The 26,055-nt window shown below is 41.4% G+C and overlaps 1 protein-coding gene across 1 annotated transcript in view; it reads right to left on the reverse strand.

Annotated features, from left to right (window-relative positions):
- LRRC31 (leucine rich repeat containing 31) overlaps nt 1–25,258 on the reverse strand; it is a 36,769-nt gene extending 11,511 nt beyond the window's left edge. Inside the window, exons 1-8 of the mRNA XM_008587267.1 lie at nt 25,049–25,258; nt 15,825–15,968; nt 13,375–13,542; nt 10,278–10,442; nt 9,883–10,050; nt 8,888–9,055; nt 5,809–5,976; nt 2,239–2,406 (exon numbers count right to left, since the gene is read on the reverse strand). Of these exons, the coding sequence (XP_008585489.1) occupies nt 2,239–2,406; nt 5,809–5,976; nt 8,888–9,055; nt 9,883–10,050; nt 10,278–10,442; nt 13,375–13,542; nt 15,825–15,968; nt 25,049–25,238 (1,339 nt within the window). The 5' untranslated portion in view covers nt 25,239–25,258. The remainder of the gene's footprint in view (nt 1–2,238; nt 2,407–5,808; nt 5,977–8,887; nt 9,056–9,882; nt 10,051–10,277; nt 10,443–13,374; nt 13,543–15,824; nt 15,969–25,048) is intronic.
- Nucleotides 25,259–26,055: the final 797 nt, after the last annotated feature.

Genomic DNA, 26,055 nt, shown 5'->3' on the forward strand with positions numbered 1-26,055 from the left:
AAAAAAAAAAAAAAAAAAAAAAAAAAAAAAAAAAAAAAAAAAAATGTTAAATGTAAATACAAAACTATTAGAAGAAAATATAGAAAAAAATCCTTGAGATCTTGGGTTTTGCAAAAATGTCTAAGATGCAACCAAAAAGAGCTCTATCCATCAAATTAACAAATTTATAAATAGATCTTCATCAAAACCAAAGGTTTTGTGCTACGAAAAAACTCTTTTGGAATGAAAAGGCAACTAGAGAGACTCAGAAAATATTTACAAATTACATACCTGATAATGTACTTGGATCTAGAAAATCTAAAGAAAGCTCATCAATAAGAGAACAAATAACCCTGGGCTGGCCCGGTGGCGCACTGGAGAGTGCACCACTTGGGAGCACGGCGGCGCTCCCGCCAAGGGTTCGGATCCCATGTGGAGACCGGTTCCTGCTCACTGGCTGAGTGCGGTGTGAGCGCAACACCGAGAGTTGCGACCCCATTACCGGTCAGTAAAAAAGACAAAAAGGAGAAAAAAAAAAAAAAGAGAGAGAGAACAAATAATCCAATTTTTTTAATTAGGCACTTCATCAAAAAAGATATACAGTTGACCAAAAATAGCTCAAAAAAATATGTTCAACACCTTTAGTCATCAGGGAAATGCAAATTAAAATAACAACGTTTTGTCCCCATCTCCTAATTACAATAATTTTTGCTATAACACTTATTTTGAAAATGCAAGTTTGTTCCAACGAGATTGAAATATCAGGGAACAATTTGAGCATGACACAAATTTCCTGTTTGCTTACACACAATGCATGCACAGGAACACTGGGTGAACACATAAAACTCCCCAGGTGAGCTGAGCTGTGTATAGTAATAAACAAAATGCACATATGCATACACCTCACGAGGACAATGACCCTTGCCCATCCACACCAGGTGCTAGAACCAGTGGGAGTGTGGACAGTTGACTTCCACAGATCTTTCTCGAGGTGAAGTGCCATATTTATTGTAGTATTTATGTATTTCTTAACCATTTAACATGGATAAAATTGTACTACCATTTTTCTTAGTGTCTATGAAGTTTTTGAGTTCTGTGCTTCTAACCATAAGCCCTGTGGTTATTTATTGCATGATTTTTGCATAGCATGTGATTTTTAGGCACATGTGTCATGTCATGGTAAAACTGACGTATACACAATGAGAACACAGATACAACTACCTGGAGTCATTGTTCAGGACCCTTCATTTGGAGGGGTGCTAATTGCTTCAGAGATTCAGCAGCTGGTGGGTGAATAGCGTTGGGGGTGTGGGGACAAGCCTTGATGGGAGACAGAGATAGCACTCTCCAATTCATTGTTTCCCAATGGGAAGTGGACACATAGAGTGACTTTAGATGATGTTTGGGAAAGGTATTATACAGCCTGGAATTCCACAGTGCAAAAGTTATTCAATTCTCTGTCCATCTTTCCAGATAGACATGAAGAAAGTGTCAGATTGGTGCTACAGTATGCCTTTAACCTTCTAATTTTGTTCTAACAAAGAGACAATGAACCTCTACTCAAATCCTTCAGCAGACAACAGTCTAATATCTATAAGAAGAGATGCCTAAATTTCAGTTATGATGACAATCAGTTTCCTGTTCAAATAAAAGCATTTGAGTTAAAGAATCAACTTAAAGGGCCGGCCCGGTGGCGCACTCAGTAGAGTGCGGCGCTTTGGAGCGCGGTGGCGCTCCCGCCAAGGGTTCGGATCCCATATAGAGACCGGTCCGCTCACTGGTTGAGCGAGGTGCAGACGCGACACCAAGGGTTGCGATCCCGTTGCCGGTCATGAAAAAAGACAAAAAGGAAAAAAAAAAAAAAAAAAGAATCAACTTAAAGGAAAACTTAAGTAATAGTACGAGTACCAGGTGGCTAGGTTAAAATTTGTGAAGTTAAAATGTAGATGAGTGAAGTTTGAACACTCGCGACTGGAGGAGGTGTGCAGCAGAAACTGTTTGCCCAGCAGGAACCTCCCCAGCTGTCTTTGCTATCCATCCATCTCCTTTTATGAACACCCTCCAGTGTGGTTTGGTTTTAGACTTGCCCTTATCTGTTTAACCAGATCTCTTCTAAGCACACGCTGGGGAGAAGGGAAGCCACACAGAGGGCTTAGCCCCGGGTCTTGCTGCCTTTCTCGCCTCCCACCCGTGTGCTTTGCAGGGCAGGCACACTGGGCTCTGCGTGCCAAGACAGCTTTGGAACTGGTAGATACATACCCAGGTGAGCCACGTCCTCTGCCATCAGGGAACAGCTGCTCAGCCTCAGCACTTGAAGAGATGTTGAGTGCTTTAGTGTTTCCAAAAGCAGCTGAAGGTTGCCACCAACACACTTATTCCAGGAAAGGTTGAATATTTCCAGAGCAGGAAGGTGAATGGAGGCTTCAGCTAAAAGTGGTAACAATAAGAACAGCAGTGATTTAGGCTTCCTTAGAGATCATGAGCCTTGAATTTGAGGACACTAGGCTAGGACGACATATTGATATAACTGGGGCTGAGAAAGTTGTAGAGACTATTTTCTCCTGCCTAACTGCATGGCCTCAATTTATGCTATTTTTATTTGGGGAAATATTGGAAACTTCAGAAAAGTACAACTTGATTAAATGGAATTCACCATCGCTGGGGTTTCTTTTCTTCACATTTAGGAAGGAGAAAGAGGCAAAGTGCTTGGATAGCTAGTCAAGATTTCCAGAAATTTCTCATTTCTTCACAAATTAATCAGAAAAACATATTCCCTATTATAGTATATAGTATAGTTAGTTACACTTTAAACTATTCTGCCATCTTTCTAAAGTATGTGTTCAAGGGGAAAATACATTGATTTTTTATAATATATAGAAAGAAAATCCTTCCCACTCATAATACAGAGACCTAGAATAAGGAGAAATAAAACCTTTTCTTTTTCTTCTAGAAGTGATGTGGAGAAATAGATACTTACTCGATGCAGACCAAATTCAAATTGAATGATAGATTTATGTCAGATGATGTAATTTAGTGTAATATCTACTTGATCATGATTCATTGATTGTACAGCTAGAATTAGAAAGAGTTGTGTCTTCTAACAGCTGCAATTTCTTAAAAGAAATTCTTTTTCTAAAAAAAATTCAACTTAGGAAGTATATTTATAAAATGTCATGTTGTCCCCAAATTTATTTTTTGTGCGACTTTCCTAAGTGAATGTTAGTCTGAGCAGTGGCACATGTAATTTGTTTGTGTGTGTTTACCTAATCATTTCAAGGATTACAAACTCCTTTGAGAATTTTTTGTGTGTACTTACCTACTTACTTAACTAATATAAAAATAATACAAAAGACATGGTTTGGGCATGCAATAAAGAATAAACACAATCCCTGCCCTCAAGGAGGTGATAATCTGGGGAAAATATGAATATTAAACAACCACTCCCCATACCAGCCAGCCAAAAAATAAAAATAAAAAAATAAACAAACAACCACACAAATAAATATGTTACTATAAATTCTTATAAAGGCTATAAAGAAAAAGCACAGAGGCTTCTAATTTAGATAGGGAGGGGCTGTCTTAAAAAGGGACATTTACACTGAGACTTAAAGGATTAGTCAGAACTCCCCAGGAAAGAATGGAGGGTAGGGTATTCCAAAGAACAGGATAGCCTCAAGACAAGAGAAAGAGCTTAGTGACATGAAGGAACAGAAAGAAGGCAATAGAGGCTGGGTTCAGGGAGCAAAGGGCAGAGTGGCCAAGAGGAACTGGGGCCAGATCATCTGGGCCTCTAAGACAACATGAAGGAATCTGGGTTTTACCTGACATGCTACAGGAAAACCATTGACTATTTTTAAAACTGGGCAGTGATAAAATCCAATATTACTTTTTAAATGAAATTTATAGACTCTCCCCCCATAATAATATTAACAGCTAACAAATTGAGCATTTACTATGTTCCAGGCACCTTTCTGAGAACTTAATATGCATTAACCCATTTAATTCTTACAGCCTATGAGGTATGTGCTGTTATTCCATTTTATATTTTACAGATGAGGAAATGGAAACACAGAGATGTCAAGTACCTGAGGTCACACAAGGTCACAAGAACCAGAGCCAGGATTTGGTTCAGGCAGTCTGATTCCAGGTGCTTTGGAAACAAAATACACCAAACCCTCCCTCCAACAGAATAATTATAATCAATTTTAACGAATTCACAGGGCCCCCCCTCAAGCATACCTCTAGACTCTCTGGGGCCTATGGATGCCAGATTAAGAACTGCATGTCTGAAAGGTACATATCCTGGGACTTTCCCCATCCAGACACGTGGACAATGAGATGAACGATGCTGGAGAGGGCTGGGGGCCATGCATGGCGAGGACCAAGTCTATGTGGCTAGAACAAAATGCTCGGGCTGAGAAGGAGGGCAAGAGTACCCTAAATATAGAGTTCTTAGGAGGTGGGATAAATGACATGCATCTGTTTTTATTTATAGATATTGATAAATAGCTACTTATTTTTATTAATAGAACACATTTATTTCATTAATAATAGCCTCTGTCTGGTCCATAGTACAGTTCGTTTTTAAGAAAGCATCAAGTGACATAACACTTGGGAGAGGGTCAGAGAGAAAGACTCTGTTTCCATCATTATCCAGGAAGCACCAAATCCAACAACTCTAGTCATGTGCACGTGTGCAAAAAAGAGTTAACACAGCAGGCATGAGACCGCTATGCCTGGACAGATCTGCTATCAACCAGAAAGGCTGGCCCTGGGCTGGCATCTGGGAAGGTGGCATTTGGGAATATTCCCACCATTCCCTAACTGATAAGGGGAGTTTACTTTACCTAACCTGTTTGCACAAACAATATGATGTATGATGACTGCCAGCTTTCCTTCTGTGAGTCTGGAATTTTGGTACGTGCTAGGAAGAGGGTACCCACATGACTGATCCCCAATAAAAACCCCAGACTTGAAATCCCAGGCAAGCGCTGATAGACAACATTTCACAAGTGTCATCACAACTCATTGTTAGAGGAATTGAGTCCTGGGATTCCACTGGGAGAGGACTCTGGGAGTTTGTGCTTGGTTTCCTCTGGACTTTGCCAGGCACATTTCCCTTTGCTGATTTTTCTTTGTGTTCCTTCACTGTAGTAAATCTCAGCCATGACTACCAGTGTATGCAGAGTGCAATGAGTCCTCCTAGTGAATCAGTGAACCTGGAGTGATATTGGGGACCCTGGCACCATATGCACAAAGTGCCAGTTGCCAGGTGGTACACTTGGGAAAATGCTGCAAAGTCTCTTTGCCTCAAAATATCTCCCTCTACTTGCTGACCATGCTCTTGCTCCCAAATGGGCAGAAATTTCAGATTAAGTAAACTCTTGATCTAGACTGGAGTGTATCCAAGACCGTCAGGAATACCCAGATTCCTGAGAACACAACAAATCCTGCGGGGAAGTGAATGCCAGGTAGTCAGCTAGGCTCAAACACTAGTAAATGCCTCACTTTCCTATCAGACCCACAGCAATCTCAGTACATAATGGCAGCTAAGTGAAATTACAAGGTACGGTTGACGAGGACCTCCAGAGTTGGTTATACACAACTTAAATTTTAAATATTTGATCTGCAAATGCCAGAATCATGTATACGGACTTCAAAAGGCAACTTTTAAGAGGGCATAGTTTCTGAAAAGAAGACAAATTAGTATTTTTTGACTTTGCCTATGGCAGAGCCTTGGGATTAAATTCATATGTAGAGAAAGAAAGAGAGGCCTCCCTCTCTCGTATGACTGTATTGCGCCTGCAGAGATCGGGGGAATTCTCTTACCGAGAGCTGTAAAAGTCTCACTTTCCAAAGCACAGTTGTTGATTAATAACGACTTCAACGCTGGTAAAAATCGGAGCCTACTGAGTAGATTTTCAGAAGAGCTGCCCATCTTTTTATTGGCTGATAAATCCAATTCCTGAAGACTTGAGAGTAAAGGGATAATCTGGGCTGTTAAAATATCAACAATGACATGTTTTAGGCACCGTCTGACAGAGTCTTTTGGGTGTTGGTTCCCACAATCTTCTTAATGAGGCAATTACAGCTCTCCCCAGTCTGACCCTCCCCTCCCTCACACACCATTACATACCACCCCAAACCTGCCATCTTTTCAGTGTGCTGGCTGGGCTCTTCTACGTCCAAGCCTCTCTCCAGGCTAGAATTTAAGAGCAAAGACTTTGGAGACAGAACGAGGTTCTAATCCTAGATCTACTACTAAAGAACTGTGATTTGGACAAGTTACTTAACCACTCTGAACCTTAGTTTTCTCAAATGTAAAATACCTACCTCACGGGGTCATTGGGAAGGTAAAATGACTTGTCTTGTATGGTACAATGCCAGGCACATAGGTATTAACTGCTCAGTTAATTTTCCATATTATTTTTTTCTCAGAACGTAAGTAGCAGTAAGGCAATGAAACAAGCAATCAGAACAGGTACCTGCTGGTGACAGCACCCGAGCGGGGTCCTGAGGGGCTCGGCCAGGCCAGGAGCAATTTGCAGTTCACTATCCTTCTGCTGCTTTTTCTGCCTTTTCCCCAGCTCTTACCGAGGTGGGAAATATAGTGTCCTGGGAACTCCTTGGGGCTGGCCCAGAGCCTGCCAGGGCCCCCCAAGCAAAATCAAACCTTGGTCACTATCACAGCACCCTGTTTTATTTCCAGCACCCACCATTACCTGATATTTTCTTATTTTTGTATTTGTTTTCTGTCTTCCCTCATTAAGGCAAGCTCTGTGTGTAGGGACTACCTCATCCCCAGAGTAGGGAACAATCCCTAGAACATCAAAGGAACCTTTGTTCGTGGAAGGAGGAAAGGAGGTCTGAGGAAAGAAAGGTGGAGGGGAGGGAAGGCAGGCGGGCCCTTGTGATCCCAGCAGCTGTAACTTTTTCCTCCTCTTTTATCCCCCAATAGCATTTTGTATTTCACCACATAATTTGGATATGTATTGATTAATTCCTGTCTCTACCAAACTGAAGCTCCTTGAATTTCTGAATTTTCGGTAGCCCATGGCACAGTGGCTCGCACAACTAGAGGATTAATCAATGGTTGTTGGCTAAATTATATTTAATTCTATTTCTTGGGAGCTATCTAGAATGATCAGATAAAAGAATGTCCAATTATTTTACATCATAAGGTATAAAGTAGGGTGTATTTTAATTTCCATCTTTTCAAAGTTAAGCAGAAGGAGAACAATCCGTTTGCTACCATTATTAAATAATCTGCTTTCCAAAGCCATTCACCAATGTCGGTGTCTGCAAACCCAGATGAAGAAGGCTTCTCCCTCTGTTATACTAGTGGTAACAACTGAGGTCCTCTAGCACTTTAATCTTCTTCGGAGTAACAAGATGAGATGTGGCATTCGTGTTATTTAGTTGTACCAAGGGGATCTGGTGGAATAACTCATGAGTGTCTCCCTAGGTAAGACACTCGGGCTGTGATAAGTGAAGGGGATGATGATATCCCATAATGCTCCACGCAGAGCTCAGAAAGGGATTTTTTGTTACTTTTAAATCTTCATGATTGATACATTAACCACCCAAACCCGATTGCTACACAACATACACGTATCTAAACATCAGATTGTGCCCCATAAGTATGTATAATTACAATGTGTCAATTAAAATTCTAAAAAATAAATAAATAATCTTCATGAAAACCTTGAACTCTTCTCATTTCCCCAAATTGACAGATGAGTCTGAGAAATTTTGCAGGTCTGAAAGATGGATGTTTGATAAGAATAAGAGAAAAGAAAAAGAAAAGACAGATGTTTGACCTAAAAACCTTTTTACTCTTTTCCTCCCCAAATTGTACTAAAACAATCAAAAATTGTTTTTATTCCTATTCTTCATTAATTCATTTATTCATTCAATCACATACTCAACATGCATTAACGGGGTGCCAACTCTGTGCAGGTGCCTGTGCTTGAGCAATGAGGAGACACTGAACAAGACACATCTCTACCCTGGAGTTGCCCATGGTCTGGAGAGAGAGCAAGAGCAAAGGCCCCAAGCCAGTGCATGCCTGGTGTGTCTGAGGAGCAGCAAGGAGAGTCTGGCCAGAGCGGAGTCAATGAGTGGAGGGGTGGAAAATGAAGTCGAGTGATAGAGGAACAGAGAGACCATTTATTTGGGCTGATGCAATAACCCAGGCTTAAGATGATGGCAGCCTGGGTCTGGGTAGTAGAGGTCTCGATGGTGAGCCGTGGTCAGATTCTGGATGTATCCTGAAGGTTCACTGTGCCCACGGATGGAATAAAACCCTTAATGTCAAGGCTGTGCTTGTTCTGTTTGTTATGGGAAATTGCGTTTATTTATTACATGTTGTAATTATAGAACTATGTTTGCAGTTACCTAAAGTTGTAACGTGCACCCATTATGTACCATCCCACTGGCTCTTTTCCTGTAACTTCACTTCTAAGTGGCTCGACTTTACTTGGTAGTCAGGAAGCCTCAAAACCCCCGAAGGTCACGGGTTCAGACCCCCCTACTGGCCAGCCACAAAAAAAGGAAAGAAAGCTCAAAACTGTTCCTTTTGGTGTTCTCCCTACATATCCGCTTGTAATCAACTTTGTGACACGAAGACATTCATTTCTAAACAGCAACATAAATTTAAAATTTTCTCCCTCAAGTGCCAAATCTATCACTTACAGACAGGTACAGGAGGAATTTAGATTCATTAACATTTACTGGGCATTTAACACATATCAAATGCTATGTTGGGGCATTCACAGAACTTTTATGACTTGATCCTCCCGATAACTTCATAAAGAGTAAATTGAAGTGTATGCCTCAAATTTTCCAAATTTTCAAACATATGCCAAGGTTCCAAAAGTCTTTCCTTTGCTCAGCAATATATACTTACTCAGCGACACTATGTCGTCTGCTGTTAATGAGCACTGGTGAAGATCTAGGACTTCTAGATGCTTTAGCATGACCAACTGTGCTGATGAGTCCTCAAAACCTCCACCCAGCTCCTTGTTGCAGGAAAGATCTAATTTCCTCAGCTCACCCAAGTCTCTAAAAACAGCATCTACAAAGAAAGTCAAAATCCCAATCTGACATGTTGCAAGGTGTGTAGCAGGCAGGGGGCAGTAGTGCAGGCAGGAAGGCTGAACGAGTACGCTCTGCTGACAAAAGCCAAAAGGAGCAATAACTGTAGACTTCCCACCATCTGGCCCTCTGTGGATCAGACAATGATCTTACGCACACTTTTTCAAGGTCTGCACGGATTGCCAATCGTTTTGACATGAATCCTGCAGCTACACTTGAGCACTGGAGTTTTCATAGAATTTTACACTTACACAAGCTAGTTATAGTCAAACCAACTACCCAAAGTGGCAAGGATATTACAGACTCTTTAAGTCGAAGGGAAAAACACAATGTCATTTTCTATTTTCCATATTCTAATATGGATACTCTCTATACAGAAGAATAAGTTTTAACTACCGAGGCCATCGAAGCCATTCTTTTTATCAGTACCAAGTCCTTCCTACCTCTGAGCACAAAACAGTGCTGAAGTTTTCAAAAGTAAGAGTAAACCTGGTAGTTTAAGGAGCACAGAAATTTTTATTTTGCCCCGTGTCTATCTCAAACCTACAATAGGCCTTTTCAGAGTACATTTTAAAAGCTTATTTTTATAATCATGAAAGTATATGTCCACTGTAAAAAATTTAGAAAATAAAACATAACAAAGACTTAAATTATCCATAATCTTATCCCCAAACATAACTACTGTTTATATTTTGCTGTATTTCCTAATAGCTTTGAAATATATATATGTGTGTGTGTATTATCATATATATTTTTATATATCATATATACTTAGATATAGAATCTGAAGTCCAGCCATTAACTCACCCAATATTTTGACACTCTTTTGTAATAATCCACATGAATGTAACTTCAATACTTTGAGCTTTGAGGTACTTTTTAATCCCTGAGCAATACTACTTAGACTGTCACCGATGTTTCTGTTAACAGAAAGATCAAGTACTTCAAGACTTCGAAGCATGGGTAGCAACTGACCTGAAGGAAGGGAATCCAAACAAGAAGAGAAACACCATAAAGATGCAGGCTGTGAAAGTCGGAGCAGGCAGGAGGGGGAGTGCAGCTTCGTGTGACCTGGGGATATAGTGAGCCGCCCTTGAAATTCAGGGTAAGAGAAAACACAGCAAACCTAGATTCCAAAGCTATCCACTCATGGGCACGTTTATATTTTTTTTCTGGGAAGGACTCTTTCAAATTCCACTTACCCACAAATGCCCCATCTTCTGATGTGAGGGCACAATCCACAAGCTCAAGCGTTTGTATCTTGCTCCCTTTTTGGAACTTGAGGATCCGAGGCAAGTTGCCTCCCACTTTACTGTTCCAGGACAAATTTAGCTCTTTGAGTTCAGGTATCATTTCAAGTGCTTCTCCTGTTAGAAAATGGCCCCCAAATTCTGTTGATCAATAGTCAGAAAAGCAAGGAGTTTATTTCAAAATCAGTACAATCATTATTTGTGGCATATGGAAGCCTGGCCGGGTGCTGTGTTAGGTTCCGAGGAGCAGAGAGAAGAAAAGGACCCAGTTTCTGTCCATTCACAGCAGGCTGAGCTTCCATATTTGCAGGCATGCAGTTCTAGTTGCTCCAAAATTCTGAAGCCATGCTTATGAGCAAAATATTGTTGTTGTAAAAAAATCCACCTATTAGTAGGGTTTTACTGAGTTGCTTTTGTGGTAGTAAATATTTGTACCATCTATCTACTTTCTCTCATCCACCCTCTCTGAGATCAGCATTTCTGAGAAGCTTAAACAGGAGAAGTGAGACAAAGCAGGAAACTGACCACCACAGGAGTAAAGCTCACTTTGACATCACAACAGATTATCACGTGCAACTGAACCAACTACTACAGAGAGGAACTGCAAGTACAGCATCAGGCACTTGCAGCACATAACAGCCACGCAGCCTTTGGGGGTGGAGGGGGGTGCAGTGAAAGAGGGGTGGAACTGGTGTTTTGGAAACCATTTCATACAAGGAAGCATTGAGAGCTTCAGAGTGGAGACCAGGAGAGAGCAGGGGAAGTGACCAGAGAGATTCAGCCTTAGGAATGATTTTCACTGTCTTAGAGTAAAACGGACAGAAAGAAAATGTGCTTTCTCGGTGTGCAGCATCAATCTTAACACCAAACAGTGAAGGGCCCTGGAAAATCCCCTGTATCAGCTGCTGGGCCTGAACTTCTACCACTGTTTATTCATTCCATGGGTTAAGGTTCTGGGAGTTCAGAAGCCCCATGTTAACATGTCATTTTCTGTGCCATTGCCAGTGAATTTTTATAACCCTGAGGTGTCTCCCAGGGTCAGAGAGAAAGAGTGCATGGTTGATTAGTTATGTGTGCATTGGACATGGCACTTGAGTGCCATGCGTGTGCTGTCCTGCACTAAGCCACTGTAACGGGTGTAATCATTTTGAAATGTCTGCTGGTTGGGCCAGCCCGGTGGCGCACTGGATAGTGCGCCGCTTGGGAAGCGCGGCGGCGCTTCCGTCCGAGGGTTCGGATCCCACGTACAGACCGGCTCCCGCTCACTGGCTGAGCGAGGCGCGGGAGCAACGCCGAGGCTTGCGATCCCGTCGCCGGTCCCCGGTCCGGTACGGGGGCAACACTGAGGGTTGCGATCCGTTGCCGGACACGGAAAAAAGACAAAAAGAAAAAAAAAAAAAAAAAAAAAGAGAAAAAAAAAAAAAAAAAAAAAAAAAAAAAAAAGAAATGTCTGCTGGTTTATGTTCCTTTTTCAGTCAACCATTTACTCTCCCTATACCCCATCTGCCATTAAGGCTAAGCTAGGAGGACAGAGAATGAATGATAAGTAAGCGCCTCCTGGCGGGAGAGGATGCAGAAGTCTAAGAGAGGAGATCGACTGTGGCAGAGGGAAGAGAGCACGAAACATCAGGGCGACAAGGGCACAGACCCTCTCCTGGACCAGAAAAGTTTGGAATGTGCCCCAGGACAGAAATTCCATTTCCTGGCTTCCCAAGGATGGAGGATTATGAAACAGATCAGGTTAATAATAGAAAATAGAAACAAAATTGTCTTTTCACACCTGAATAATGGTATGTTAAATTTGTGAGTTTGCTACACAGTAACCAGCTGCTAATCAGTGGGACTACATTGATTATGCAAACCCACAGAAAAGTAATTCTGCATGAGAGAACAGGAAGGAAGGAACTATCAGTTACCTAACATCTACTACGTGCCAGGCATGTAGTCGGTACTTTACAGAAATTTTTAATCCTCAGAACAATGTTTTGAGGGGGATATTAACCCCATTTCAGAGATAAGAAAACTGAGGCTCTGAAAGGTTAAATTATTTGTCCATCTTCATGAAGATAGTTTAAAGTGGCACTAGGATTTGAGCTAGGATCTTGCCAACTGCAAGATGTATGTTTCTCTTCAGCTGTAAGAAGAGTGGACCAGAGGCCTGACCCCCACTTTCCAGGGAGGGATTAGCAAGAGGAGACATTTGGCTTATATTGTATTGTTTTTACAGAAATCTCTAAAGAGATGTAAATAATTGAAATAAGTCACCAAAAAAAGAAACTTCAGACCAAAAGAAGAATAAAAAAGTATTAATGATGTCTAATAAACCAGCAAGCAGTTGGGTAAATAGTATGACTTTGTACAATGTCTATTCCAGGTTCAGTATGTAGAATAACTTCACTGAGATTCTAGTTATAGTCAAACTGTTGCTTTTAATTGAAAAATCTTGTTTTGATCAATTGTTTTTAAATGAGGGTAGGAAAATAGGAGACAAAAGTATTATTTTGGAATTGGGAAAAGAACTTAGTTATTATCTACTACAACTTCTCTATTTTGGAGATAAAATAACTGAGACCCAGAGTTAGCAAGTTTCAAAATAACAGCCATTTAAATTCCATGAAAGCAGGCACCTGGTCTCTATCCACAGAGCTTCTTTTGGTCTGAAGTTTCCTATTTTGATGACTTATTTTGATTATTTACATCTCTTTAAAGATTTCTGTAAAAACAACACAATTCATGTGAAATGTTTCCTCTTGCTAATCCCTCCCTGGAAAGTGGGGACTAGACTATGCCCTCTGGTCCACTCTTCCTATTGCTGAGGAGAAACATGCATCTTGCAGCTGGCCAGATCTTCGTTCAAATCCTAGTGCCACTTTTAACTAGCACAATACTGGATATAGGGATACATAGCTCTTTGGCAGTTATACACATGCTCAACACAGCATTGCATCGTATAATGCCCTGGACCATGGTCACCTGTGTGGGCAGCGACATAGTCTGCCTTTGAGGATTTGGTTGTGAAGCAAAAAATTAAGGGAAGCATTCGTCATACCCAGTGTTTGAACATCATCAGTGGTAAGTCTGCAACTACTCAGCCTTAGGATTTTTAACTTGCTGACAAGATGCATCTGCTGAGTGATTGAATGGAGGCTTCCCCCTACAAAATCATTCCAGGAAATATCCAGTTCTTCTAAGTCCGGGAAAAAAGGCAGCAAAGCAACTAGAAGTGAACAGGAGAAAATACAGATTTGTACATGTAATTTGTGATTCATAGTAAATAGAATTCAATGCCTGTGTGCACAGGACATAGTTTTGCACTGTAAGAAAATTGAGAGGGGAAGGGCATGTTGAGTTATCAGCAAAGCAAGGATCTCTCAGCTGTGCGATTGGTGAAATTATGATATTTATATTTCCGGTTTCTTGGGGTGTTTTCTATTTCTTCCAAATAACTGCACTCTACAAATGCAGTGGTGTCTCCATAAGACCTCCTTTATTGTAGTTGACCCCATTAGTGGTAATGGTAATTCTACTACTACGGATACTACTACCTCTGCTACTATAATGTGTATAGTAGTCCTTTTACTTTGCAAAATCCTCTGACATCTATCATCCATCACCCTATTGGATCCTCGGGCTGAAGGGCCTGGGAGATGATCTGTTGTCCAGGACTGCTGAAATGGAGAGTGTCTGTTTCCTTTGTTATCCTGATTACCTGGCTATCACCACCTTAAAATAGCTTCCATTATACTTAAATGGACTAAGATATGGAGGTTTTGACAGACACAAAGCTTGTTGGAGCTTTGAGTCTCTGCTTATTAAAAGTGAATTTACTCTCTGTGAAAAAAATCCTCAAAGGACATCTTTACCCCCTGGAGCAACAAGACTTGAGAGTGGAAATGCCGGAGTAGAGAGGATAAAGCATCTTTGCTTGCTTGCTTTTAAATATCTCTCCTGAATGTTAAGTGGTGTCAGCAGTCAGAAGCAAGCACTTGGGCTTCTATAGTTACAGGCTCAGCAATTCCAGACATTACAAAATTGTGAAGCCATGCTTACAAGTGAAAAATTATTTTCTTTTTACTAGCATTCAAAGCACTTTAGCAATTTCATCTTGTTCACCATGATCCTAATTTTATAAAGAATCAAAGTCTATTGAATATATTAAGACAAAAAAAAAAAATCCCCAAACTTGCTTTTCTAACATCAAACATTGAGTTGGTAGCTCAACTCTGTCCCATAATCTTTCACTCCCAAATTTTTTAATTCATAAAGGAAATCAAGTCTTCTTCCTCTTAGTAATTCCACTAAGAAAATACAGCAGCCATACACAAAATACAGGTCAAACTTCAGTTTGCATGAGAATACCCTAGGGGCAGGGAGAGGGGAGCTTGTTAAAATACAGGATTCCTGGGGCCCACTCTGAGAAATTCAGATTCAGTAAGTCAGGTTTAGACTCAGGTGACTGAATTTCCACAAGCTAAGCAAGTGATTCTGACACAGGCATTTGCGAACCATGGCCATAGAGTTCTCTCTTAAGAGTCCTTTCCCAAACACAATGGCATGGATTTTAATTAAAATAGTGTTACAGTCTGAATGTTTGTATTCCCCTCAAAATGCATATGTTGAAACCTAATCCCCAATGCAATAGTATTAAGAGGTAGGGCTTTTAGGAGGTGATTAGGTCATAAGGGCAGAGCCCTTGTGGATGAGATTAGTGCCCTTATAAAAGAGACCCCAGAGAGCTAGCTAGCCCCTTATACCATGTGAGGGCACAGTGAGAAGGCACCATCTATGAACCAGGAAATAGGCCTTCACTAGACACCAAATCTGCCAAGTGCTTTGATCTTAGACTTCCCAGCCTCCAGAACATGAGAACTAAATTTCTGTTGTTTATAAATTACCCAGTCTAAGGTATAGTGTTATATAGCAACCCAAACTGAGATAAATAATTAAAGATCCCTCACTCAAAATGCAGTTTGTTTGATAGCTCTCTGTTAGCAGACACATCTAATTGGATTAAAGGCTTGATTTAAGGTATTTGGGAAAAAAGAGTGTTGATTGTGGTATGGAGAGGGCTCTTCTTAACCAAACTCCTGCTGAGGTGTAACAAATGGTAGGTATATTTTTGTGTACAAAAGGTATAAGCAGTAATTACTGGTAGTTATAGTCTTCATTCCACCGATAATAAACAATGCGATAGTCCTTTAAATTCCCAGCAGGGCCTAGTTTTTTGGATAAGTTTCATGCATAAACAGGTGTTTTCCAAGGAGCAAGAGGCAATCAGTAGGTAGGTAAATCACTCAGGAAAAAATCAAACGAACCTTTCTCCTAAACTCAGCTCAAATTTTCAAAACTTGAGAAAGTGCCAATTATCTTGTTTCTTGCAAAGGTCTAGGACCACTCAACATACTCTGAGTTACCAGAGGGGTAACTGGGTATGTTTTGCCTGCTTATGTCAAGGTAAAGGCCCTGCATTCCCCTGTACAAGGTCAACTGCATACAAACCCATTTCCCTCATGTCCATTGTTGTTAATCCACAGTTACTCAAATCTAGACACTTGTTGACAGCCTTTTTGCCCAGCTTCTGCAGGAGCTGCTCATTTTTCTCCATCTGGGATCCCAGTTCCGTTTCTGAACTGAGAGCCTTAGCTATATGATAAGAATAAAAAATTTGCTGTTAATGACAGTATTAAAGATTACCACAATAAGACAAGCGAAATGACTGACAACAACCCTGAACTGATCCCTTGTAAAACCTCAACTCAGAAGGGGAGGCATTTACCAGGGACAAAACTTAACCACTGTTCCCACCGCCAGGTGCTCAGACCTAAGGAACTCAGTGGCTTTTCTTTCATGGACTAACCTAGGTTTCTCAGTGTGATGACTGACTTGTGCTCCTGGGTGAGAAATAAACCTGTTCACCCAGTGTTTGAGACACTTGCAGCTTGAAGAACACATGAAAGTATGAGAGTACTTCAAAAAGTTTATGGAAAAATGGAATTATAGAGAAAATTATATTAAGTATAATAATGAAATAAGTCAGGCACAGAAAAAGAAATACCACATGTTCCCACTTATTTGTGGGACCTAAAAATAAATAAATAAATAAATATACAAATAAATAAATGGGGCTGGGGGGGGGAAGAAGACAACAATTACCACACTTCCTTGAACTTGTTAAGACAAGTGAACAGATATGATGCTGATGACTGGGGGAGAGGGAGGGGAGAAAGAGGAATTGGTAAAGGGACACAAAAATCAACTACATTGTCCATTGATAAGCTAAAATAAAAATGTTTTTAAAAAAAGATAATGCAAAGTTTTCCATGGACTTTTTGAAGACTCTTTGTATCTTTGGTGAATGCAACTGCCAGGAAGGAAGCATAAGTATTTGCCTCCTGAAACAAACAGGTGAAGGAGAGGAAGTGTTAAAATCCCCATCAGTAAGCTTCATATAGCTACAGGGAGTGAGTAAATATTTGCCGGTCATTTCTTATAACATTTAATTGATAAACACAAACCTAGAGAAAGAGGTCCCTGGGAGAGCTTTTGCATTTTCTCAACTTCTTTCAGAGAATGAATTCAAGAAAGCCTCCTTTGCCTTAGAGACTATTTACGTGACACCACGTTCCTCTGTAATAACACTATACTAACTTGCTATAGCTGTAATAACAAAGGCTGTCATTTTATTGAGCACCTATTATGTTCCAATGCTTCATCTACTTGCATGTACCAGCATTTAAGGTACACATAAAACACATCATACTTGTTTAAGGCAAAATGAATATGCATATACTCAGTGACTTTAAGATGGTTTTGTAAATGAAAATGTACAATTTTAAACATAACGAGAGTATATTGGAATCCAGAAAGAAGCCATAAATTCTTAATCTGCAGTAACATTGTGCTAATCTTGACAAAAAGGTATAAAGCCACACAGCTAAGAAGAAATACATTGATACCAGTGAAAATTTAAAGATAGTAGGATCCCAGTAGTAATAAATTTAGACTAAAAGAGTAGCAGGATAATAAAAACTCCATCTCTCATTCACGATGTGTCTTGTGGCTTGCTGTTTTTGTTACGAAAACCACCCATCCAGCGCACACCTTGGTTAGGATGGTTGGTGTTGCCACATTGTACCAGTAGGAGGCAGCATCCTCCACATTTTATCTCTGATCTGGCGTTCAATGATCACGGCACATCGGATACAAGGTATTTTATTGTGGGAAGGGTAGCCAAATTTAGGAGAAACAAAAACAGGACACCCAGTTAAATTTAAATTTCAGATAAACAAGGAATTACTTTTTAATAAAAGTATGTCCCAACTATCGCATGCATTTTATCTGGGTACCCTAATTTTTGGTAGGCCAGAGCAGAGTTATGGATGGGGGGACAGGGAGGCACTGCTTCTTACCAGCCAGCAAGTACAGGATGTTTTGTCTAAACTTCCATAGACTTGGAAACTTAGATTCAGAGAGATTATTAATTAGTAAGAAGCAGGGCCAGAATTTGAATCCAGGATAGTTTGCTCCAAAGCCCATTGTGTGTGTGTTTTATTTTTGTATTTTAAAAATTTTCTCTGCATTGTATCTTATTGCTTTCTTTCTTTTGTTTTTAAGCTTTTCATCTCCATCTCCAACCTATGACCACACTCACGTTCCAGCTTCACCAAACCTTCTCTTTTGTTTTCTCTTCAATCCACTGTTCTGTCGACTATTTTCTTTACTGTCAAATGTTTGGAAAGAGTGGTTTGTACTTGCTGGCCCAACTTCTTCACCGCACTTAGCAGTTAACCCTCCACCTTCTGGTTGCCACACTCAACTATCCAAATAGATTGTTTCTCAAAGGTCACCAACACTGACCTACCAACTGACAGATTCAGAAATCTCTTCTGAGTCCACATACTCCTTGGGTGCTCTGTGATGTTTAATATGATTGACAAATCCAAGGCAGCACAGTTGCAAGACCTGGTTCAAATCATGGGTCTGCCAGATGAACAATTCACTTAACTTCTCAGAGCCCTGGTTTACTCATCTATAGAGTGGAGGCTGCATTTCCTGTCTTGCTCATGTCTCAGGGGCATGGTGACTTAAATTTGCTGAAGCCTCCCAGGGACATGGGAATCTGCAGTGCCTTTTACCTGAGAGGTACTTGGTAAATATTTGTTGAATGAGCAAATAATTGAATGAATATTGGTTTTACAGTCCCTCAATTAGGAAAATAAATCAACATGATAAATCTTTTTCAAAATACCTAAATATAAATGAGTACAGATACTAACTTATGAGATCCCTGGGCGTGTTCTCATAGACTGTGTATTTCATTTTTTTTTTTTTTTAATCTATATAACTCTTTCTTCAAAGGATATCCATGTCATGGCTCACTACTCACAACAGATGAGTCAGTGCTGATAGTTTGGCTGGGGTAGGAGGGCTGGCGTTCCGTGGAGGACATAATCCTGATCACACAGGAACAGTTCTGTGGAGTGATTTGGGGCCTTTTCCTGGCTGCTGTAGCTCTGAACAAAGCTTGTCATTCTCCAGGTGATTCTGTGAGCTAGTCGGTATCTTCTCAATAAGTTACTTTCCAACTTAAATGTGTCAAGATTGGTTTCTTTTGTTTATAATGGAGAATCCCAACACTTTCATAAAAGATTATTACATGTTGGTAACATTGGTGGTAGTGTACAGGGAACCAAGATAAGTTCCTGTTTTCAAAGAGCTACATGTCTAATGAAGAGACAGACAAGAAGACCATGGCTTCAAGGCAGATGAGAAGTGTAATCGTGGAGGTGGGCAGAGAGCACATCGCAGTGCCAATAAGTACCTCTGGTATTGTACCAGGTATGGCAGGTGGGTCTTGGGAAGCTCGCAAGAGGAATTGGTGCTTGAATTGCACCTTAAAGATGAGTAGGAGTCATCCAGGTGAGTGGATACGAGGGAGGCATAAATTGGGGAGGCTTGCAGGGAGGATGGTGACAAAAGGGGAGGCCTTTCTAGCCACTGGGAACCACTTGGGGTGAACACATCCAGTTCAGGAAATTAAAAGTAAATAAAAGTGTCAGAAGCAGAGGATAGAGGTGGAGCTGAGGTGGAAGGTCAGGGGAAGGCAGAGGTCATGAAGAGATATCCAATGATCACGAGCCTCTTGAAGGCCATGCTGGGGAGTGTAGACTTTCTCTTCAGGGTGAGAGGAACTCAGTGAAGGATTTTAAGCAGGTGAGAGACACCATCATATTTGTGGTTTAGAAAGAGCACTCAGGGGCAGTGTAGAGGCCAGGCTGGCAAGACAGCAAGACCAGAAGCAAAGAAACTAGTCAGGAAGCTAGTGCAGAGGTCCAGACGAGAGACAATGAGAGCCAGACATCAGAGAGGAGGAACCAGGCATGAGGGCCATTTGGGGGGCAGAATTAACATGACCCCAGGAGCCACTGAATTTTGGGAGAAATGGAAATACAGAAGCCAAACACAATGGGTGGCCGGTGTTGCCTAGCAGGGAGGACCAGTGGCTTGGTTTTGCATTGTTAATTTAATCATGGTTATGGGTATTCATTAACCACTTTCCTGAGGCTCCAAATCAAACTTAAGAATAAAATGAACGATTTTCTGATAGAGATGATTTTTTTTTAAAGGTAGACTTTTACTTCCTATTTACAAAAACATGCTCAAAATACATTTAATCTACTTACTAGTAAAACAATATTATTTTTGGTATTTGATGCCAAACATTTTGATGGAAATGAGAGTAAGTGTAAATGAAGAAACAAGTTTGGCCAGGGGTTGATAATTACTAAAGGTAGGTGACCTGGGCGCTCCTTATACTATTTTCTCTACTTTTACACGTTTCCATAAAAAGTTTTAAATGTTTTAAAAACACATTAGTACATTAACTAATATAGGTAATATATTGGTGACATTGCATGTGACATAACTTTGGAGACATGGTGATATTTATTTTCACAACCCTTTAATTTGTAATCCCTGTTCTGGGAATTTTTATTTTTTAAAAAGCTGAAATACAGTGATGCAGGGAATAAGTAGTAGAGAGGAAAGCCAAAGATATTCACTGAAGGGTAAAAGAAGGTGCTGTGGATTGATTAAATTGAAGAGTTCATATGGTAGAAGCTTAATCCTGTCAAGTTCAGGTCAAGATGGTGGAATAGACGTTCCCCAGTGTCACTCTCTCCCACGAACCAACCAATTTACAACTATGAAAATGTAACATCAGCCAAACTGGAGCCACTGGAGCTCTAGGGAAGATGAGGAGAGACCTACAGAGTTTATGAAGGCAGGAGAAACCACGATGAGAGAAAGAAAAAACTGCTCTGAGTGTTTCGGGCCACAGACACTTTAAAGCTGGAACTACTGAGCCCACGGAGCAGGAGCTGCCAGAAGCTGCAGCTCTGTCCTTCAGATGGAGTTACTTGGAGGCAGCAGGGGAGAAGAGGACCTTGGTGGCCCCCAGGACAGCAAGACCACTAATAGGGTTCCTGTGGACCCACACAGGAGTAAGGAGCTAGAACAGCTGAAAAAGGGGAGCCATTCAGAGGCTGGTGAGTCATTGCAAGGGACCAGCACAGGGCCCATCCCATGGGAAGTGTTTGGAGCACAGGCGGTGGGGGAGACGGGCCCACCAGGAGAACACTGGGACACAGCAAGGACAGCTGATCTGACCCCCAATCAGCACAGGACCACTCAGAGGAGACTGGTCAGGAATGCAAAATTGCATGGGGTGCAGTTTGATGAAAAAACTCAGGCCCGGATCAGAGTTTCTATACAACCCAGGTGTACCTGGTCTCTGGAGAGCCAGAAGTACCTATAAGGTCAACCATATTCTAGGATATCTTGAGCTGCACAAAAAGCCTTCCCTATGGAAACAGCAGCAAAGCAGCAATTTAGCTTAGCAACACAGCTCAAGTACTGGTTCTAACAGGAAGTTCCCCCGTGTTAGAAGTAAGCAAAGGACAAAAATTAGTTCTGGCCCAGGCATACCACCAGCACCTTGGGGCATGCCAGGGGACATGAGGCATGGAGCTGGGAACAGAACCCCCACCCACAACCACTCACACTGCCAGTGCCTTGGGGCCCGCTCAGAAACCCAAGGCTTGGAGCTGGGGACCAGACCCCACTCCCACATCAAGGCACACCACCAGTGACTTGGGGCCCACCTGGGGACCTGAGGCATGGAGAAGGGGACCAGACCCCCCTCCCACAACCAGGCACACTGCCAGCACTAAGGAGCATGCCAAAAACATCACCTCCATGTGGGTGGACCACCACAGCCACCACAATAACCATGGCTGCCGTGAAAGTGGCTAGACACCACAACCACCATGCAGATGGTCCGCCAGCCACTAGAGTGCACTGACACAAGGAGAGTCACCAGCAGAGATAAAGAAAAGAAGAGGACGTCTCTCTCCACAAAGCCCATTGCAAAGTGACAGAAAAAGCATCTGCTCTATGATAATATTGGGGGAGCTGAACAAACCTCTCGGCAACAAATCAACAGAGTAACCATTATTCTTTCAGAAGGAGAGAAGAAATCTAGGGTAATTGGGGGGGGAGGGAGGGAGAGGGAGGATAGGGAGAGATTGGACAAGGGGAATAAAGAATAATTATGATTTCTAACAATATATATGCTAGCAATATTGATTTGATCAACATANGCCGCGCTTCCCAAGCAGCGCACTATCCAGTGCGCCACCGGGCCGGCCATACAGCCCCCTCTTTTCTGACAGAGAAATCTTTTGTTCTTGACCCACCACTATGACCTCATAGACTCCTTTCTCCAAGGCAGCCACCTCCACACAGCCATTTTCTTCTAGGTGTAGCACCAAGGAGCCTGGGTTCCAGAGCCAGACCACCTGGTGTTGAATCCTAACTCTTACGCATTATTATCCCTGTTGCCATCAGTATGGATGTTGATACTGTCAACCAAAAATAAGGCTGTGGAGACAAAATATTTTTTAGGGAAGTTTACTTAGAGCCAAATGTGAGGATCGACCCAGGAAACACTAACCAACAGAGTTACAAAGTGCTCCAAAGTCCACTACAAGCAAAGGCATTTTAAGGAGAGAGGAAAGTTTCAAATACAGTTGCCCTTTTCTCTTGGAATACAAGAATCATAATCACTGGTTACTGATTCCAACATGGGAGCTAAAAGTGTCTACATGCAACCTGAAGCAGAAACTTCATGCTTCAGCTATTCTTAACAATATCTAAATGGCTTATTCAAAGCCAGCAGGATATACATGAACCAAAAATCAGCAGTTCTAACCTTATACTATTGATTGATTGATTGGTTGATTGATTGATCGGTGGCTGGCTAGTACAGGCATCTGAACCCTTAAACTCGGTGTTAACAACACCATGCTCTAACCAATTGAGTAAACGACCGGCCTACATTATTTATCTTAAGAACAAGAGGTTGACACCGAGTTCATGAGACTTATACCAAGTGAATTTTGGAAAACCTACTTTATTTTGATTTTTTTTTATTAATACCATGATTGTCATAATCATCCTCATAATCATCATTATAATAGTCATTATCATCATCAACATACCTTGTCTCCCACAACTTTTGGAGCAGAGTTGGGTGGTTAAACAGTATACATGTTAGAAACCATCCAAGTGGGTTCCTATTTTAGATCACTTCCATGACCTTCTGCAATTAAGTTTATCACCCTGAGCTTTGGTTCTTCATCTAAAAGATGGGGCCTGTCACAGTACATGTTTCAAAGACAGTTTGAGGCCTTGCCAGCTCCTTGGGGCCTGCCCGGGGACCCAAGGCATGGATAAGGGGACCAGAACCTGCTCCCACAACCAGACACACCTCGCCAGTGCCTCTGGCCCACCCAGGGGACTGGGGTAAGGAGCCAGGGATCGGACTCTCTCCACAACCAGGCACACTGCCAGCACCAAGGAGCATGCCAAAAACGTCTCCTCCATGTGGGTGGTCCACCACAGCCACCACAATAGCCATGGCTTCTGCAAAGACAGCTAGATGCCACAACCACCATGGAGATGGTCTGACAGCCACTGGAGTGCATTGACACAAGGAGAGTCACCAGCAGAGATAAAGAAAGGAGGAGGATGTCTCTCTCCACCAAGCCCATTTCAGAGTGACGGAAGAGGCATCTGCTCTATGATAATATTGGGGGACCTGATCATGCCTCTCAGCGTTGAACAGATCATTTAGGCAGCAAATCAACAGAGTAACCATTATTCTTTTAGAGGGAGAGAAGAAATCTAGGGTGATTAGAGGAGGATGGGGGAGGAATAGGGGGATGGGGAGAGATTGAACAATGGGCCTAAAGAATAATTATGATTTCTAACAATATATATGCTAGCAATATTGATTTGATCAACATATCTCAATGTTGAACCCCAAAAATATGTATAATCAATTTTGATTCAATAAAAATTTTTTTAAAAAAAGCTTAATCCCCACTGTAACCATTGAGGGTGGGAAATCCTATTATGGCAATTGAAAGGTGGGGCCTTGAAGAGGTGATTGGGTTGTAGGACCGTGCTATAGTGACTGGATTAATAATGGTGGCCAGGGGCATGGTTCTGGGGGCTTTAAAAGGAGAGAGAGGAGAGTCTGTCTCTCTCTCTCTGCTCTAACATTTTTGGAATGTGATACCCTGCTTCACTGAAGTCACCACCAAAGAAAGCCTTCACCAGCTGTGTTCCCTGGACTTTGGACTTCCCAGCCTCAGAAACTGTAAGCAATAAATTTCATTTTCTTTATAAATCACCCAGTTCTTTGTTTTTTGTTATAAGCAACAGAAGCTGACTAATACAGAGGGAACTCACTAAGTAATTATGGCATATGCATGTAGTGGAATATTATGCAACTGTGAAAATTATGTATATAAGCATCATGTAACTATGTGGGAACTGAGCAATGTAATAATATGTTCCAGAAGTAGGGTCACAGCTCCATGCAAGTTCAGGAGGGATGTGTAAGCTATTGCTACTGGGCAGAAGATGCTGATCTGGCCCCAGCTAACTCTCTGACTTGTCCCCTACTGCTCTCTTCCTCTCCATATCTCTCATTCTGCTCAGCATCCCTGACCTCCTGGCTCTTTCTCTAACACTCCAGGCTCAGTCCTACCTGGGCCTTTGCATTTACAGTTCCCTTTGCCTGGAAAGCTATTCCTACAAATATCTAAGTGGCTATTCATTCATTCATTCATTCATTCATTCTACATGGCTGATTTTATTCAGATCTCTGCTCAAATGCCACCAAATCAGAGACACCTCGCTGTCTAAAATAACACCCCATCCTATCGTTCCTTTCCTTAGCCTGCTTTGTTTCTCCTCATATCACTTATCACCACCTGAAGTTATATCTGCATTTGGTTCTTTGTTTACATAAGTCCTGTTTTTCATGGCTGTATTTCTGAACTTGGAACAGTGGCTGGCACATAGTAGCACTCAATAAATGTTTGTTGACTGGCTGACTGGCTGAACATAAATGCATGCATTATGAAAAAAAGGCTGAAAATAATCTTTATGGTCATTTGTGTTATAATGAAAGGAAATTAGGTATTTTCCCTAAACCTTTCTGCAGTGTTATATTGCTTTTTGTAATTGAAATAAAATTATAAAGCATTTAAATAACATAATAAATGTTTAGCACAGAGACTCAGATTAATTTTAATTTAACCTATAAGATCTCTTTAGGGGAAAACAGTATTCTATAAAATAAAGAATTATACCATTGTCTAATGTGGCCATCTTCTGCATCCCTTCACTGGGTTGGGATTCAGTTGTTTTAAGGTCATTGTTCTCTTTTCTGCTTTTAGCATTGGAGGACCTGAGTTTTGAGCCCCTGAGGAATTTGTTGACAAATGAAGTCTGGGGCTTGGTTTCTCCCTCTGAGGAATTTTTCTTCCATGTTTGACTCATGATCAAGTTGAAGGGGGTCTTTCTCAATAAGACATCTTGCTGTTGCTTTCTATTTTCTAGGATATCTGAGAAGAAAATAAGACTGTCAAGTCTGTGTGAAATCAAAACGTCCTACATGAGTCATTCCCCTCCCTCTGGCCCTACCCTTTCTTTCTTTCTGTTTTTATTGCTGGTAATGTTTAACATGAAAATAAGAATTATGTAACTCAGGATCCGGGAGCCAGCAGATGGTAACAGATACAAACCAAAGCAAATTTGAGTTTTTAACCGTTGCCTCCTGTTGTATGAGATACAGGTCATTAAACACCACTTTAGCAAGTTCATCAAGTGTGTCACTACATTTTAAACTACAGCAATCAATTAGAGTTACCTTGTAAAAGCCGTTAGTAAAGGAGGATTTAGCATGCCTCTAAGTGGCTGGCCATTTGCAAAGCTATCCCTGAGGAGTTGCCTCCAGGGACCTGCCTCCTCTGTCTGCACACCACTTCTTTTTCTCTTTGGCATTTTCACACTTTCTATAGTCTAGCCATGCACTGCCACCCCCCACTGAAAACATATTGGCAGTAAAGAATTCATTCATTCCACAAACAGCTTAAAGAACCTACTGTGGGCCGGTTACATATTGTTCTAGATGCAAGAGATTCAATGACAAACAAGACACAGCCCTTGTCTTTGATGGAGTCTTAACCTGGTGGGAAGATGGGCTTGAGAGCCAATGATTACATGGGACAAGGGCCATCAGGGAGGAGAGACAAAAGTAGTCAGGGAGCCCCCAGGTGAACTAAACTTGCCTTGGAGAACAGACTTTGAGCAGTGA

The sequence above is a fragment of the Galeopterus variegatus genome, unplaced genomic scaffold (assembly GCF_000696425.1).
Source record: "Galeopterus variegatus unplaced genomic scaffold, G_variegatus-3.0.2 Scaffold4323, whole genome shotgun sequence".
Classification (NCBI taxonomy): domain Eukaryota; kingdom Metazoa; phylum Chordata; class Mammalia; order Dermoptera; family Cynocephalidae; genus Galeopterus; species Galeopterus variegatus.